Source organism: Rhinolophus sinicus, chromosome 7 (genome assembly GCF_057876585.1).
Source record: "Rhinolophus sinicus isolate RSI-liver-muscle chromosome 7, RSI-T2T, whole genome shotgun sequence".
NCBI classification, from domain to species: Eukaryota; Metazoa; Chordata; class Mammalia; order Chiroptera; family Rhinolophidae; genus Rhinolophus; species Rhinolophus sinicus.
Window position 1 is genome coordinate 3,978,122 of NC_142507.1, and position 18,355 is coordinate 3,996,476.

Below are 18,355 nucleotides of genomic sequence, written 5' to 3' on the forward strand. Positions count from 1 at the left end.
TTTATTGAATACTTGATTACTTGCTATCCATCAGTGAACAATCTAGAGGCAAGCCCCTGCCTTAATGGAGCTTGGACTCTGCTCAGCTAGAACCCACGTTTGTTTGCATGTGTGTGTGTGTGTGTGTGTATGTGTGTACATCTGTCATGATTTACTGTTGGAGTTGAGTGTGGGTGAAATTGTTATGAACATGAAGTGAGCCGGCAATTCCCGCTGTGCCCTGTGTCTGGATACTCTTTTCTGATCCTTCCATGGCTGTTTTCCTCTCATCACTCAATTGTGCACCTCCTTTGACCGACCTTGCTGGGCCACCCCATCTAGAATTTTAAACTCAGAAATAGAGTCGCAGATAAGCCCTAGAAACCTACTGCACAGTATGGGGAATATAGACAATACTATTGTGTTATGATCATCAAACTTTCTGAGACTAGAACTTAATTATTCCAACTGCTAAGAAAGGATAATTATACAATAATTATAATCATTGTAGAGGTGCTAGTTATTGCTATGGTGGCAATCATATTATAATATATAAATGTATCAAATTAACACGTTGTACTTTAAATTTGTACAATGGTATACGTCAAATATCCTCTAATTAAGAAAACCTCAATAATAAGAAAACAAACTCGGTCAAAAAATGGGCTAAAGACCTTCAGAGACACCTCACCAAAGAAGATAAAAAGATGGCAAATAAGCACATGAAAAGATGCTCCATATCACACGTCATCAGGGAAATGTAAAGTAAAACGACAGTGAGACCCCACTGCACACCCACTGGAATGGCCCAAATCCAGACACTCACACCACCTAATGCCGGGAGGACGTGGAGCCACAGGAACTCTCACTCACTGCTGGTGGGAATCAAATGGTGCAGCCGCTCTGGAGGGCCGTTTGGTGGTTTCTACCAAAACTAAGCATATTCTTACCATATCATGCTCCTCAGTATTCACCCAACAGAGTTGAAAACCCATGTCTACATGGATGTTTATAGCAGCTCTATTCCTAATCGCCAGACCTTGGACACAATGAAGATGCCCTTCAGTAAGTGATGGATAAACTGTGGTCCATCCAGACAGTGGGATATTATTCAGCACTAAACCTAAGTGAGATGTGAAGCCATGAAAAGACAGGAAAGAACATGAAATGCATATAACTACGTGAGAGAAGCCAATCTGAAAAGGCCGCATACTGTATGATTCCAACTCTATGACATTCTGGAAAAGGCACAACTATGGGGACAGTAAAAATACGTGTTTGCCGGGGTGAGGAGCGGGGGTGTTTGCGAGGTGGGAGGGAGGTGAATAGGCAGAGCACAGAGGTTTTCAGGGCAGTGAAACCACTCTGTATGTCACTATAATTATGGATTCATGTCATAATACATTTGTCCAAACCCACAGAGCATACAACACCAAGGGGGAATCCTAGGCTAAGCTATGGACTTTGCGTGACTCTGATGTGTCCATGTAGGTTCGTCCTTGGTAAAAAATGTACCGTTCTGAGCGACATTGATAATGAGGGAAGCTGTGCACGTGTAGGTGAGGGGCAGGCGATGAATCGGAAATCTCTGGACCTTCTTCTCAATTCCATTGTAAATCTAAAACCTCTCTCAAAAAATAGCCTTAACAAAACAAAACAAAACAAAACAAAAAAAGTAAACCATTATTAATTTAGAATGTTGTCAGAGTTATTCCCCTATGAAGATTGGCCATTTGTATTTCCTGTTCCACAGGAAACAGAGGAATTTATCATCGCAAGCCTCCCTGGGGTGGCACATCACCCACAGGTCTTGTATCTGTGCCGCAGACCAGAATGGATGCACATGTCACTGTGCCATTAACAAATGCAACGATGAAAGATTACTAGTGTATCCTCTGCCCCAGGCATTCTGGGAAGTTCTGGGGTTGCCAGTCGACGGTACACTCAGCAGATACGGTGCCGTGGGACACACAGCACTCATTTATCCTTCCACGATACTGCAGTTTTTCTTTCCTAAAATCTGGGTATGTTCACGGGCGTTTGCTGCACACGTGAACGTTGTGATCATTCTGGAATGGAGGGGGTGCAAACCGAAAACCAGGATTTCTTTAGAAAAGTAATCTCAAGAATTATTCACTCTGGAAAAGCAGGGAATAAGATTTTGATAGTTTGTGCCCAGATCACTTGTGATTGTTTTCAAGTAAAGTGGCCCCTTTTAGTTCTGGATAAATTTAGAGCTTAGAATATAATTTAGGAAATGAATAAATATTCTCAGTATGAGGAGTATATTTTGCAAAGGGGCCTATTTTTTAAGGAGTTTGTGGAAATCAAGTATCTATGTTCTCATCAAGGGGTTGGAAGAGTGAGGTTAAATTATTACTTATCAATTAAATCTATAGTCCAGATGCCTGGTGGATTAATTGAATTTACTTTTGCTTCTTTATTCATGCAAAACATTTTAAATGAGAAACCTGGGGTACTTTAAAATGCCATTAGTTATTTTGTTTTACTTGCCAGGTAATTCCTGAGACAGTGCTGTCCAAAAGAGCCTTTGCAATTACTTAAGAATCTCCAAGGTAAGTCATACATTTCTGTTTAAAGTAACCACAGAACTGTAATTGTAATAGAAAGTCCAGAAAAAGGGATCAAAGTTCATCTTAAGATAATTATCCTCCGCTACACTGGGGTAAATATGTATGAAAATAATAGGGGGAAATTCAATGCACTGAGTCTCAAACCATCAAAACAGGAATGTTTCAAATATTCTGTTCATAGTTAAAAATAATTTGTCATCTATGTCCAATGACCATTTGCCAGGGAGAACCAAAGTTGAGAGATTTCTATTATAAACATGAGTCAGAGGAAAAAATGCAGAGGCTGGTAGTGAAGGAAATGGTCTGATGTCATTCCCAATTGGTCATTCCTCAGATCACGTGTTTTGGGCACCTTTAAAAGGCAGTTATTTGGCCTGAAGACGGCAAAGCACCTTTTTGAAAGCTGCAGCTTCTTTCCCACCTTGAAGAATCATCCTAGAAAGCCCACAAAATGTGTGATGCATTTGTAGGTACCTGGAAACTTGTCTCCAGTGAAAACTTTGATGATTACATGAAAGAAGTGGGTAAGAAAATGCTTTGTGGGGAGCTGGATCTATGACTGTTTCTCTGGGGGCAAAAGGGGCTTGAAGCTGTTTTTCACACCGGAAGCCCTGGCCAGATATGAAATGCTGCTTTCTATACAGAGGTTATAAAAATAGCAAGTAAGAATCATTTGTTTGTAGAAACTTTCTAGACCAAAGTCACAAGTACAGGTGAACGATTACGAAAAAGGGTCTAAATGGAATTTTTATGGTGTATAGCAATAGCAAGATTTTGTTGGATTGCTAAACTTGGCTCTTTGCCTGCTTTTCTTTCATTCCCTCTTGCATATAAAATATGCAGTATTTATGTCCTAGCATGCAATAATTTCCATTTGAAATGGAAAGCATTATGCTTCTCATGTTCAATGTAATTTTTTTCAGTAAACATATGCCAACTAATTATTTTATTGTCTTAATGTCAATGGATTAAAAATGTGTGGTTGTGGTACGGGAGACAAAAAAAAAATCTTAATTTCAGAGAACTTGTTCCTTAAAGGGTTTAAATATTTCTTTGACTAGAAATTACGTGGGATGCTATAGAATTACTGAGTGATTTAAAAGGAGAATGTTACATATGTGACACACCCCCTGTCTGATAATGGAGGCTTCCAGGGTTTTAGATTCTGCTAACGTTGCTGAATCTAAAAATGTTCCCCACGTAATTAAGGAGGAAAAGCAAGGGTGTAGGAAGGCAGATTCTCACTCAGGCACCTTGTACCTTGAAAGCTCCTCTCCTCACAACCCCCATGCATGACCAAGTGGTATCTAGAGGAGTGAATCACAAAGGACTTTTTTCACAATATCTTTATTAGGGGATATGATTTAAGCCCTAAATTGCAAGACTTAACTTTCCCCTAAATCATGTAGCATGTTTTTGCTTGTGTGTAACCACTATTTTTCTTGTTTATAGACAAGAGGGAAATCAGGGACCTCAGCACGAGTGAGACCTAACTTTCTAGAATACCAGCTAGGTGTGGTTCTGTGACCTAATGTGTGCTGATATAGAAATGCCAGGATCTGAGGCGATGTAGCGATTGACTTTCAGAAATGCTTTACACTTTTAATATTTACAGTTAGATTCTTGTACCACTGCATTTTAAAATTCTAAATGACTGAAGATAAGGAAAAACATAAGATGCCTCCTGAAATTAGATGCTGTAATTAATGAACCATAAGCAGGTGTGGCCTTCAGCACTCAAATAAGGAAGGAATCAAACAAGTGGACAATGTGATGTCCAAGGTGGTCCACTCTGGGATCGCACTTGACATTGCATCCATCTCTACGCTGACTCACTCCATGCATCTGATGTTACATTTCGTAACAGAGCCAGGACTTGAAGCTACATATTATCTTCCCACTTGTGGCCACTTCTCAGACAGGGGGCGAGATCAGAGCCTCGGCATCATTTGTTTTGTACAATGTTTCTCACTCTGACCTCTTCTACATCTATATCTGATGGCTGAAAGTAGCATTTTAGTAAAAAAAGTAGCTGAGATTTATATTCGTGTGTTTTAAAAAAAAATCCAACACATCTACGACAGTCGTAAATTCTGTAGAACCTATGCCTTGAGAGCAAGTTACTGCTATATATTGTAAATTGTTCACCCCATACGTTTCACGAGAAAAATATATTCCTCTTCAAGAAAAAGAGGAGTTTGCAACTTAGGTGGTTGGCAATCAAAGTATTGATTTCTAAACTTACTAAAATGGTGATTTCTTAAGTTTTGAAGTTTTCACAATTGATTCCTAGACCCTCTTTAAACTTTCCTATAATTTATTGGGAGCAATATCCCCATTCTAAAATGCTGTGAATGTAGGAAACATTTGCCTTTGCAGAAGTTCAACAAAGTCTTCATTTCATCATGGAGTAATCTGGAAAAGCCAAATAAATGAGACTGGGCAGCAAATGCTATAAAAATGTGATTTTTGTACACCCAAACAGATGACTTTTTTTTAAGCTGGGTCACTCTATATTGGCACCCAAATCCTACTGAGAATTCTGTCTTTGACTGTGGATTAGATCTTTTTTTTTTTTAATCTAAGAAAAAAGGGTCACGGTGCCCCAAATATTTCGTGAGTTGAGTAAAATGACAGCTGCTGCCCTCATGGTTGAGGTTGGCCAGAGAATTTGAGAGTGCAGTGACTTTTTAAAAAATATGTACCTCCCCGGAGACTTAACCGTTGTACATATTCTTGTTTAAAATTAACCATGAGTCTCCTGAGGAGCTGCATGTGAGGCCCTGAAGAGGAAATTTAAAGGATAAATCTACAGCTAGTTGGCCTTGTGTGTTTCTTTAAATATTGGCCTCCCTTACTTGTCTGCAGGAGCTGTGTAAGCGAGGTGATAAGGAAACTCACCAGTGGCTGTCCCTTTAACGCACACGCACACCCACCTACACAAACAGACACGTACACACACATGTACACACACATACACACATGCACACACACGTACACACACACGTACACACATATACACACATACACACACATACACACACATACACACACACGCACACATATACACATACACACACGTACATACACGTACACACACACACGTACACACACCCCAGTTCTTTCTGAAAGGTGAGAGAGAACGTTGTACATGTGACGCTGTTTTCTTTCCCCCCCGCAGGCGTGGGCTTTGCCACCAGGAAAGTGGCTGGCATGGCCAAACCCAATATGATCATCACGGTGAATGGAGATGTAATCACCATTAAGTCAGAAAGCACCTTTAAAAATACTGAGATTTCCTTCAAACTGGGCCAGGAATTTGACGAAGTCACTGCAGATGACAGGAAAGTGAAGGTGAGGACTAAGGAACCGGAGCAGGTAAAAGCGTGGCTTTTACAGGACCGCTGTCCCCAAGAAGCCTTCTAGAGCTAACCCGTGTGGCTTTCCATATTTAGTCAGCAAATTTCACTCCTTTTTATAACGTTTTCCTTACTATTCAAAGAAAAAATTAACACAATTTATTTGCCGTACCATATACGACAGTAGGACAATGAAGTTTGCGAACTTTCCACTGTGCGCTTACCCTGTGGAAAGTTCGCCAACTTCATTGTCCGACTGTTGTGCGGGAGACCCTGCTCGCTGCGCCATTTGTCGTGTGGGGCGGCCTGCGGGGTCTCTGCTCCCGCTCCCCACATAAGAACTCAGGATATGGTGAGGCCAAAAAGGAACACCCACGGAGCCATAGGTAGGGGAGTCATACCACTATATTCTCTCTGGTGGCTGGATCCACACTGTCCGCAACTCGCCATCCTAACTGCAATCCGCTCTTGCCAGCTCAGCCACCATCTTCTTGCTAGCCCCCATTTTTTCTTTCTCTTTTTGCTAGCGTAGCCACAGCAGTTATATTAGTGGCCAATGGCTCACTGGTTACAGCTGACGGCCAACTAGCCACAGCTGATGGCCATCCAATCACAGTTGATGGCCATTTACTACCTGAGCCAGCACCTGTCTATGTGAGGCCGAGAGCCTGGAAACTTCTTTCTGGGGCTCTGCCCCCACACCAACATTTCGTGTATAGTATTTGAAATGGACCAAAGTAATATAATGTTAGAGAAATGTATAAAACAGTGGAAGAGAAAAGTGAAAATAAAAAGTCACCTATAGTAAGGCCATCTCAACACAAACTTAGCTATATTCCTTCACAATATTTTTTCGAATGCATGTTTGCATACTATTCTGACTACAACACGTATAAAACTTTGTATGCTGTTATTTTTGACACTCATTTATTTTCTTGTTGCAATCTAGTCTTGCAACTTAGAATTTCCAATGACCCCAAAATGTTCCTTCAAACGAAGGCAGTGTACTTTTCACTTTATTTCCCTCCACCCACTGTGTACAAATTGTAATCATTTTTTTTATCGCTCCCACAGAGCATCATAAACTTAGACGGAGGAGCCCTCGTACAGGTGCAGAAGTGGGATGGGAAATCAACCACCATAAAGAGAAAGCGAGTGGATGACAAGCTGGTGGTGGTGAGTACTTCTAGCTCCTAGATTCTACTGGTCGGCCATCTTACAATCCTTACTCTACCTAAAGAAACACAATTGCTCTCGCTTCTGTAGAACAAACAGCTGATTCTGTTGGGTTATTGTTCCACTCTGGCAATGGCCCTTCGTGCTTTAAGCTCAGCCCGGGCGTGCTGCCCACCAGGAAGCATTTCCTGACCCCTCTCAGCATGCACCAGCGTGTATGATGAATTTCTGTTTATATTTATCACTTCCCGTATGGACTGCAAGCTTCCTTGAGGGAAAAGCTTGTCTCGTCTGGGTCTTTATAGCTCCCTAACTTATTACAGTATTGGGTATATATAGGCGCCCAGAACAACTATCTTTCAAATGAATATTGTTTCCTTCAAACCAGTCGTTTAGTCCCTCGATTGACCAAGAATTTTTGTGTGTGTCTAGGAATGTGTCATGAAAGGCGTCACTTCTACCAGAGTTTATGAGCGAGCGTAAGCCAAGGGACACCGAGGTGGACTGAAGTTTGCATCGAACTGTGTGCCATTCGGTGGGATATACTGTTTCTAACATGAATTGTTGTTTTCCACTAATTAGCAAGCCACTAATTTTGTCACAAACTGATTTTATTCAATGTGGTCGTGTTGGTTAAATAAAATGTTTTAGAGTTAGAAGGTGATGTAATTAATGATTGATTTGCTGTGCCAGATAATTTCTTACTCACAATTCAGTGGAGGAAATAGAAAATTGTATCATCACTTTGTTTCTGGTATCAGTAATACAATTTTTAAAAATAATAACCCAAGGTAAACAATTCACATTCGTGAATTTTCCATGGTCTTAGGTAGGAGTTGATAAATATGTGTTATTACTCAATATGAAGTTCTCGTTTAGTGTATCTTTGGTCAAGAAAGTCTCAGAGACCTAAGGTAATTTTTAAAATACAGTAGTTCCCTCTTACCCACGGAGGATACATTCCAAGACCCCCTATGGATGCCTGATGCCACAGATAGTACTGAACCCTACATATGCTATGGTTTTTCCTATACGTACATCTGATACCCGAGATGGCAGCGGCGTGACTAACGGGTGGGGAGACACTGCACAAAGGGGGGAGTCACGTCCCCAGCGGGATAGAACTGGAGGGTGGGAGATGTTGTCACGTTCCTCAGGACAGCACACAGTTTAAAATTTAGGAAGTGTTTATTTCTGGAATTTTCCTTTTTAATAATATCCTACTGCAGTTGACCTTGTATAACTGAAACCGTGGAATGTGAAACTATGGTTAAGGAGGGGACTACACACATCCCTCGGACATAGTGTGGGTTCCATGCCAGACCACCACCATAGAGCAAATATCACAAGAAAACGAGTCACAGGAATATTTTCGTTTCCTGGTGCATATAAAAATGATGTCTACACATAATTGTAGCAGTCTAGTAAGTGTGCAATAGCATTGTCTGAGAAAACAATGCACACACCTTAATTAAAAAAAAACATTCTTTTTTTGCTAAAAAATGCTAACGAGCAAGTGAGCCGTAAGCGACATTGCAATCTTTTTGTTGGTCGAGGGTCTCGTCCTAGTAAGATCAAAGATCACCGATCACAGATCACCATAACGCATACAACTATAATGAACTAGCTTGACGTATTGTGAGAATTACCAAAATGTGACACCGAGACGAGAAGTGAGCAAATGCTGTTGGAAAAATGGCGCTGATAGATTTGCTCAACACAGGGTAAGCATGAACCTTCAATGTGTAAAAACGGTATGTGTGAAATGCAATCAAAGGAGGGAAGCCTGTACCATTGTGGAATTGTTCACAGCCAGCTGCTCATGTTGCACCTGGGTACCTGCCTTTGAGTGATGAGAGAGAAGTAGAGTGCATGTTATAGAAAAAGATTCCTAACCTGAAAAGTTATTGGTAAACCAACCTATCTCCGGAATCTCCCAAGAATTAAGTGCAAATAAACCCGTAATTTTCACTCCAGAAAAGAGGCGACAGCCTTAGGAAGAGTCATGATGCATATGTGTCCCAGAGTGGTTTCCAAGTTCTTCTTTTCCTTACCAAGGGAACTTTTTATGCAAAGAAAATATTGCATATATTCTGGAACTTTTTACTCAAGTGAAATCGCCATAGAATTTCAGTATATAAAACAAGACAAAAATGGTGATGAGGCTTTCCAGGTAGGAGTGTGTGTGCGCGTGTGTGTGGTTTCTTCTTTCTCGTTGAAGATCCAAAGCTCCTCTACAGACGATCGCTGGCATTCCATGTACACACACTGGCATTTCCAAAACACATACTTACATTTTATACTAAGTCAAAATCTGTTTAACGACTGTGCTGCAGATGATATCATTGTGTTTACGACGCTTCTTTCAAAAATAAGTCCATTATGTTCTGAACACCTATTCTATGCATAACACCAGCATAGGGAGAGGCCGGAAGAGGTGGGCTAAGTTCCTGAGCATAAGAATTGAGCTAAAATGTGGAGGCAATTCAGTGTCCATCGACAGGTGAGTAGATTAACAACAACAAAATGTGGTCTGTTCATGCAATGGAATGAAGTGTTAAAAAGAAAGGAAATTCTGACACATGCTACAACATGGATGAACCTTGAGGACGTGCTAAGTGAAGTAAGACACACACATACACACACCAAACACAATAGAAATACTGTGTGATTCAGCTTATATGAGGTACAGAGAGTAGTCAAAATCATAGGGACAGAAAGTAGTTGTCAGGGGCTGGTGGAAAAGGAGAATGGGGAGTGAGTGTTTAATGGTGACAGAGTTTCAGTTTTGCAAGATGAAAAGAGTCCTGGAGTTGAATGGTGGTCAAGGCTTGCAGCAAAGTGAATGCACTTAATGCCACACAACTGTACACTTACACACAGTTAATTTTATGTTATGCCTATCATACCACACACAAAAAATTAGGAAAATATCGAATGTGGCTCCAGCTAAAATATTATAGGTACAGCAATAAATTATCAGACACAGTGCTGAAAACTTTCGTAGCTTCTGGTTTAAGTTTAACTTGACCACTGATCCTCCCCAGTGGAGAAGGTAATATCTCAAAATGAAAATGTATTAAAAACTACTTAACATCGAATGTCAAGACAAAGTTAATATAGATAATGAGATACTGGAGAAGCATATGCAAATGAGATACTGGAGAAATAACCTTTGAAATAGTCCTGAAAACAAGAAGCGTTACTGTACTGTTCTATATAACAAATTACTGTAGTCTAATTCCTGGACGAGATTCACAGTTAAGAACATTCTAACTTTAAACATTGTTACTTGAGAAGATGGTTTGTTTGGTTTGTTTACACTCAAAGGCTAGTCGTGGTAGCAGCAGGCCATCCTTGGTTGAGTGGGGAGATTTGCGTGGTTGTCATGAGACTCTGAACACAGGTGAAGAGAGTGTGAGAAACCCCTTCCCTCTGGCGACCAGAATGAAAGCCCTGTCACTCAAGCAGGTCAGGAGAGAACTTTGTCTCTAGTCATGGTCAGTTAAAAAAGCAGTGAACACTGTTTGTTCGTTGTGTTATTCATTCATCAAACATTTATGGAGCACCTACAATGTGTCAGGCACTGCCTTAGGGATACAGATTGTGAGTAAGAAGTATTCTCTTGGCTTGATACACTATTAAAATAGCTCAAGGGGCAGCGGGAGGGTAACGAGGTGCAATACTCTCAGAAAAGTTCTCTAGTATACCTCTACTAAAGTAGAATTGTGTCACATAACAGGGACCAACTAGCTCTGACCCTGTGTCACAGAGGAGGAGACGTTTGCATTGGACCTGGGAAGGTGGGAGAGGCTGTGAGGCTGAGCACACGTGCCCAATATGCTATGTTGCATGTAAATTGTTGCTTTGAGAGCCCAAATTTGCGATTCAGGTGAAGCTATTTACAAAGGCATGTTGATTACGAAGGCTTCAGCTGCAAGTCACAAAACCCTCAAACACAAAATTGGTTAAGTAGTAATGCAATGCAGGAATTGACTAATAAAAATGCCAGAAATGAAGGGGATGTCAGGTCGCCCCCCCTGGCTGCCCTGCCATCCTCAGTTGTGGCTTCATTTGGGTTGGTGACACCATGGGTTCACTCGTTCTAAATTTCATGCAAAAAGCTACCTGTGCAAGAGAAGCAAGACCATCCTTCCGGCTCTTTCTTAGGGTCAAGAACATTTTATAGAAGCCAGAAATTTGGCTCTCCCTCTTGTATCATGGGACAATTGAGTTCTGAAATGGGACAGAGGATTGATTTCTGAATCCATCAATGGCAGGGGAATTGGAACAGAATGGGTACAGTAATGGGTATTTGTCATACTAGCCCACTGACAAACACACACAGCCATGCATGGTTACACATGCTATCATCCAGAGGAGAGCGCATGCATGTCTAGAACCGTGAGGCAGGATCCAGTCACATGGTCCTCATTTGACCATCACCTCTGAGGACATTTTCACCTGCTAAGGCACTTATATTGAGCCTGGTCTCAGTTTCCTGAAACTGACTCGAGGGTTTTTGCTTCCCATTTTGCCCTCCAGATAGGTTGATAACTATTACACCTAAACAGATATTGCATTATAAATTTCCTCTTTCTATAGTTTCATCAGAAGAAATTCTTTATCCCACTTAAGTTACTATGCTTCCGAAACATAAGCCTCTTTTTTATTTTTCTCTTAGTCCACAAAGAGATGATTTGAATACACATTTCTTTGAATTACAGGAAGATTTCACACAGGCAGATAATAGGATGAATGTTCTTCTGGCGCCTGGTGCCAGCCGTCTTCAAAACATCTGGGCTTCAGAGCTACGACACAGATCTACAGCCTCTGAATCTAATCCTTCTTAGTAATTACAATTCCTGCAAAGGCCACTTCCCTTACTTTGTTTTTTTTAAAAAAACATTTTTTTTATTAGTTTCAGGTGCACAAAACAATGTAATAATTAGACATTTATCATTTATATCCCTCACACAGTGACAACCCCCCTCCCCCCATCCACCACCCCTCTGACATCGCACACAGCCATTACATTTCCACTGTCTCTATTCCTAATGCTGTACTCCGCTTCTTGTGACATATATATATATATATATATATATATATATATATATATATATATATATATATAAAATTGTAGTTGACATTCATTAATGTTCAGCTTCAGCTTCAGGTGTACAGTGCAGTGATCAGGCATCTACATCATCCCTGAGGTGGTCTCCCTAATGAGACAAGTGACCATAGGACACCCTACAAAATCTTTACAACTTACTTTGTGTCACAGGAGATGATTTCAGATGTAACTGCACAAAGATTTAAATGATCTGCTCCTTTGTCTTCCTTTAGAATGCAGATATCACAATACACGTTTCTCCCTAAAACTTCCCCTCCCGGTTTCAAGCGGCATCTTTTCATATCAAGCTTACTCTGTAAGCCTAAAAGATGAACTTTCCCAGCAGGAACTCGCCCTCTTTTGAGGGCTTAAATCACGGAACAACTAATCAGTGAGAATTGTTACTTTTCTTCCCAGTCTACACTCTTGATGAAAGAGCAATGACAATGTTAATAACAGCCCACACTTCACTCCAAGTGTAGACATTTCATTTACACTAACTGGTATCAGTTCATCAGCCCTGCAAGGAAGGGCGGAGACCATATTATTTTAATGAAGAGCGTAGTCTGACCCTGTGACATGTCCAAACAAAATGCATCTTTCGGTGGCCGAAGCAGTGATGTCTGTGTGTCAGGTGGGAAAACCCCTCCGTCAGGTGTGCGTTAGACATCTGCCAGGAGATTCCTTCCGAGGTGACTAAGCATTCATGCTTCAAAATGCTGATCTCTACCAAAAACTGTCTCCATTCCACAAGCCATATTTATAATATGGTGGCCCTTGGGTGTCCATCTCTCTGCTAGAAGCTACTCGTGTAATCATTGACTTCAATTCACCTTCACATGTTAATTTTCTGTGTCTTAATGTGGAGGTAGATAAAATGAGTCAACGCTGGTGCCTGCACTCTTTGGTGTTGCCCATTGGCCATTTCAGAAGAGTCACATGATGAAGGTGACTCTTAAATGAAGATACCAGTAGCTCTGTGTTGCCTAAGTTTCTTTGGCTTTCGGTTGGTTGCAAGCTCCTGTTCTCAGACGCTTTCCATCATGCTCGAGCCCTTCTTGGGAACCTGGACACTGGAATCCAGTGAAAACTTTGAGGCATACTTGGCACAACTGGGTGAGAAATACCACTGAAAGATTTGGAAGCTGGCCACCCATTTGGTGATGGGGCGGGGTTTGCCTTTTACAATGAAAGCTCCTACCATTCTCTCTTTCTTTTGTGATCCTAGGGTATCTTCATATGAGAATAACAAAGTTTATGTACCAACTTCTGCTTTTTTTGTTACTAGTAATAATTGTCTCTTTGGGGACTACTAGGCTCACATATGCTTTCTTCTAGTCATTACCCATAGAGTTAAGTCCATTTATCCTTTTGAAAATATTTCATCCTAACGCCTTGATAGTGTTTCTCTTTCGCTTGGCTATTTCATCAAATAGCTTTCCCCAGCTTCAAAGTTACAAACACTAATAACTATCTATGATTAAATGTATCGAGTAAATGTGTTTCTACGGTTTCTTTAAGTTATAACTTCAAAAGGGTAATAACAACAAATGAAGTTTCTAGTTGGTTACGTTTTACAGCATTTTGAAGAATCTCAATTCTTTTATTGGAGAGATGGAACATTTTTACTCATTGACTGTCTCACCACGGGATATTTCTCAGAAGTATAAAGTCTATGCATCCTTTAGGTCTTACCCGTGTGGCATAAACATCAATTATAATGGCTCAGGTCTATGACAACTAAACTAGTTTTTGTAATGCTGAAGAACAGTAATTATTTAATATCTAATTAAGTTATTTTTAATATTTAATTAAGAGAAACCTCCTTTGCAATAATAATCTATATGTAAAGTCGAGACATTTTTTAACATTACTTTTTAAACTTTTTAAAAAATGTGGCTGAAGTGATCAAAGCATAATAAATCAATGTACTCATAACATCATTATTTGTCACTTTTCATAGTATTAACTTCTCAGGGAGTAAAAGAATCACCAGTTTTGAGTTGAAATTTGGGGACCTCTAAGAAACTGGGGAGTGATGGTAAAAGTAGCGCTTGTTTTGATTCGGAGCTGGGCTTAGGCAGAGGAAGGCCAGAGGGCATAAGAGCTGAGCACCTACTATGTGCCATGACCACCTAAGCCCTTTCATTGATCTCACCTCTATGAGGTAAGTACTACAGTGACCTGTATTTGACTGTTGATGGCGTGCCCATGCTAGCAGGTGGCATGCACACTTGGAGGCGGGCTCAGCCCACCTCACGCCTCACTCTCCCGTGCGCCACACCTGACACTGCTTCTCTGTGGTCAGACCCGTCCTGTCAGTGCCACACTCTACACGTGAAATCGAGTTTGCTCTCAATGTTGCTAGAGAGGAGTTAGTTCTCCTGCCACCTGCAGCTGGAGTCAACTTTGATGATGGGCCGTCCCGACCCTGAAACAGGTCCAGGCTCTCAGCCACATTGCCCAGTTTGCCACCTCCTCTTTATTCACCCAGAGAGGGACTGAACCAGCAAATGAGGGAGGAGCATGGACTTTACAAGTCATCATCCTTTAGAGCAGTTTAGATGCTTTGGAAATTGCATGTCTTGTTTTTTGAAGAAAAAATGCGTGCTATAATTCTTGGGCACTTGGAAAACTCCTGTTTAAATCTCAGCTCTGCTAATTAGCAGACACACCATCTGCAGTGAGCCTCCCTACATTTCTGGGACACCGTGTACTCGTGGGTAAAATGAGGGCAACAGCCCTTCTGCCCTGTTGTAACGCTTGGTAAGGTAAAGCATCAGCATCCATCCGGGGCCCTGGATGGTGACCACGCAAATATGAATTTCAGATGAAGCTCTGAGTCTCCAGAAGTGACGTTAGCTTTTCAACATGGCAGGTTTCATTCTGATTGGGAGGGTCTGGCTCGTTCCAGCTACCCCCGAGAGCACTGAAGAAATGACCGCACATTATCCAAAACTTCGACAGGAAAGAAGGCGGGCGTCCTTTCTGAATTGCTTTCCAAAATGATTGTTAGCACGTCCTAAGAAGGTGTGTTGCCTCCTCTGCCTGCCAGGAGTACCCGCTGCGTTCCGGCATCTGGCCGCGTTAGAGAAACCGAGAATCACTATCAAAGCCCAGGGGGAGAGAGTGAGCATCAGAACAGAGAGCTCCCTCAAGAACACTGAGATCTCCTTCAGGCTGGGGGAAGTGTTTGACGAAACCACAGCTGACAACAGGAAAGTAAAGGTGAGGATCAGGCTTCCTGGCATATTACAGTCAGGGAGAAACTGAAAGGTAGTTGTTTGGCATGGTTTATTCATTGCTCGTTTGCTTAATTACTGAGTCAGCTGAGGCTTGTTTTGTTCATCAGTGTTGCTCATCTCCAAAGTCGAGCTTGTTGTAAATTATTCTGCTGGTTGACGGGGCCAAAAAAATTCAACGTGTTTCCCGGTTTTCCCTGATCTCGCTTTGCCATTGTACAAAAGCTCCTGGAGAGGAGAACAGTATCCACGAGTAGTTTGGATATCGTTTGCCTGGGGGAGGAGAGTGTTAATGGAACAATTTCTGGAGACTTTTCCGGGTTGAAGGTATTCAATGCTGACAAGAACTGAGGTGAAGGTTTTCAGAGGAAAACAATTCAAGGCAGAAATTTAAAAAGTAGATGTCTAGTCTTGCGTAGGTTTGAATATGGTGAATTCCCATTTCTAACATATTCCTTTCTACATTCATAGAGTATCGTAACATTAGACGGGGGCTCCCTGGTACATGTCCAAAAATGGCACGGTAAAGAGACAACAATCAAAAGACAAATTGTAAATGGAAAAATGGTAGCGGTGAGTTTTCCCTAAACAGACTTTCTTAGATGCCCCTATTCGATGCCTGCCGTTCAAGTCACTCAGGTGTTTTGCATCCTGATTCGAGGGTCTTGGGAAAGAGGGATCTGTCAACGGCCAACTCTAACAGATCCCTCTTTGCTTTTAGGAACATGCCATGAACAATGTTGTCAGCACACGAGTCTACACAAAGGCGTGAAGAAAGTATCTGCATCAGTGAAAGCTTGGTCACTAACAAGAAACCGGGGCTTGAAGAAGATATGGCTTAAGGCCGGTGATTTAGAGAAAAAAAATGCTCAACACAAATTTGCTCAATAAAACCATCAAATTCAGTGCAGTTTTGGAGCCATGTGACATTGAGAGTCGGGATAATCTGATACGTTGGTGAGACAAGAAGCCCCTTGCCTACGGTGTGATGATAAGAGCACCAATGTCCCCTTCATCCGCTGCCCACCTGGCTTCTGCCGTCCTTGAGTTTCCTCCAGGGGACCCATTCCATTTAGGTTAAGGCATCTGTCACACATGTTCTGTGGACGTTCAGGTGACCTCAAAGAGGGTACCTTACAATCATGGGAACCCATTTTGGGCAGCACAGATGCTGAAAACCAATATTGCTGGCTTTTTTATTTTTTGCAGGAGGCTGACCCTGCTTAAACTAGTTAGGATGGCTGGATAAATGATAGATTAGATAGATGATAGATGATTGTCATGCAGGAGACCCTGCTCGCTGCGCCATTTGTCCTGCAGGGAAGCCTGCGGGGTCTCTGCTCCCGCTCCCCACAAGAGAATGCAGGACATGGTGAGGCCCAAAAGGAACACCCACGGAGCCATAGGTAGGGGAGTCAAATCACTATATTCTCTCTGGCGGCATCCGCCTCTCTGCAATCCGCTCTTGCTAGCCCAGCCACCATCTTCTTGCTAGCCCCCCACTTGCTGCTAGCATAGCCACGGCAGTTATATTAGTGGCCAATGGCTCACTGGTTACAGCTGACGGCCAACTAGCCACAGCTGATGGCCATCCAATCACAATTGATGGCCATTTACTACCTGAGCCAGCACCTGTCTATGTGAGGCTGAGAGCCTGGAAACTGCTTTCTGGGGCTCTGTCCCCACAATGATAGAGAGAGAGAGAGAGAGAGAGAGAGAGAGAGAGAGAGAGAGAGAGAGAGAGAGAGAGAGAGATAACAAAAGAGAACCTGGACATTATACACTGTGGTCGAATTACTATAAAAGAACATGTCTTTCCAGGAGACTCGCATTCATTTTAGTGGGGGCATCTACAGCATAGAGCTGCTGGACAAAGGGATAACTCACATACCAGGCAGGACAGAGAGGGATAGCACAAGATTTCATCATGCTACTCAGACTAGCACACAATTTAAAAGTCATGAATTGTTTATTTCTGGAATTTTTTCTGTACTGTTTTTGGACCTCGGTTGACTGCAGGTAGCTAACTAAACCCATGGAAAGTGAAACCACAAATAAGGGGGGCCTACCATATGTGTACACACATGCACGTGTTTCCTAACTCTAGCTGCCCAAAGAGCTTAGAAGGAAAGACACCTCAGTAGGTGGAGCACACCTGGCGCCCAGACCTTGGCAGCTGAAATCATCATTCCCCACTAAAATGAATGACAGTCCCCTGGAAAGATGGCTGATTCCAATGTGAGGACAGTGCAGGTACAAGCTGAGTCTGAAATATATTGTTATGCCAGAAAGTAAGGAAGTGTTAAAAAAATAATAATAATTGAGGTACATCACCAAAATATGGGGGTCAGCTTAAAGGTGCTGCCATTGGCCCAAACTGGGACAATTTGAGAAGCAAAATAATGGAGAAAAATGATAAATTATAAACCATTGCGGAGGCAATAAGAATCCTTGAGTACATTCTGGAGAGAGATGAAGAAGGGGTGGGGGAGGAAAGAAGTATCTTCCTTACAGTAGAAGGCCGTGGGCAAACCAGTAAATGTGGAAGGGCTTGGTGGAATTGGGAAATCATTTTCTATGTGTGTCACAGTAGATATTGGCTCAGGCAGGAATTATCAGTGGTGCTCAAGCTAGAAGGAAGTTTTGATTAGGAGCAGGATATTAGTTTGGTCTTAAAGTATCTCCATATAGGCTGTTTATTAGTTACCAGGGAAAAAGTAGTAACTGTGCACTGGAAAAATTGGACAACCTCTTGACTGGGAAATTGAAGGGTGAATGAAAAACACATGGCTTCCAATGTGACACTCTGAGAAGGAAGTGACATCACCTGTGGAGTGTTTGGCCTGGAATCCACGGCTGGATGTAATCAAGAGGAAACATCACACAAAT

General features: G+C 41.8%; 2 protein-coding genes across 2 annotated transcripts; both read left to right on the forward strand.

The window, feature by feature from the left end:
- Positions 1–2,938: 2,938 nt before the first annotated feature.
- On the forward strand, positions 2,939–7,767 carry LOC109444169 (fatty acid-binding protein, adipocyte). The gene is made up of 4 exons (XM_019725366.3): positions 2,939–3,097; positions 5,755–5,927; positions 7,007–7,108; positions 7,541–7,767. Exons 1-4 carry the CDS (start codon positions 3,025–3,027, stop codon positions 7,589–7,591), a joined length of 399 nt encoding a protein of 132 aa, XP_019580925.1. The 5' UTR covers positions 2,939–3,024; the 3' UTR covers positions 7,592–7,767.
- A 4,463-nt stretch (positions 7,768–12,230) lies between these two features.
- Positions 12,231–17,131, forward strand: LOC109444174 (fatty acid-binding protein 9-like). Its single transcript, XM_019725379.3, has 4 exons — positions 12,231–13,340; positions 15,280–15,452; positions 15,938–16,039; positions 16,188–17,131. Exons 1-4 carry the CDS (start codon positions 13,184–13,186, stop codon positions 16,236–16,238), a joined length of 483 nt encoding a protein of 160 aa, XP_019580938.3. The 5' UTR covers positions 12,231–13,183; the 3' UTR covers positions 16,239–17,131.
- Positions 17,132–18,355: the final 1,224 nt, after the last annotated feature.

What these genes read in the sequence shown, in the direction of transcription:
- LOC109444169 (XM_019725366.3), top strand. Translation starts at nt 3,025, where the DNA reads ATGTGTGATGCATTTGTAGGTACCTGGAAACTTGTCTCCAGTGAAAAC. An exon ending in CAGATGACAGGAAAGTGAAG is followed by an intron (nt 5,928 to 7,006) that starts GTGAGGACTAAG and finishes TCGCTCCCACAG; the next exon opens with AGCATCATAAACTTAGACGG. An exon ending in TGGATGACAAGCTGGTGGTG is followed by an intron (nt 7,109 to 7,540) that starts GTGAGTACTTCT and finishes GTGTGTGTCTAG; the next exon opens with GAATGTGTCATGAAAGGCGT.
- LOC109444174 (XM_019725379.3), top strand. Translation starts at nt 13,184, where the DNA reads ATGAAGATACCAGTAGCTCTGTGTTGCCTAAGTTTCTTTGGCTTTCGG. An exon ending in CTGACAACAGGAAAGTAAAG is followed by an intron (nt 15,453 to 15,937) that starts GTGAGGATCAGG and finishes CTACATTCATAG; the next exon opens with AGTATCGTAACATTAGACGG. An exon ending in TAAATGGAAAAATGGTAGCG is followed by an intron (nt 16,040 to 16,187) that starts GTGAGTTTTCCC and finishes CTTTGCTTTTAG; the next exon opens with GAACATGCCATGAACAATGT.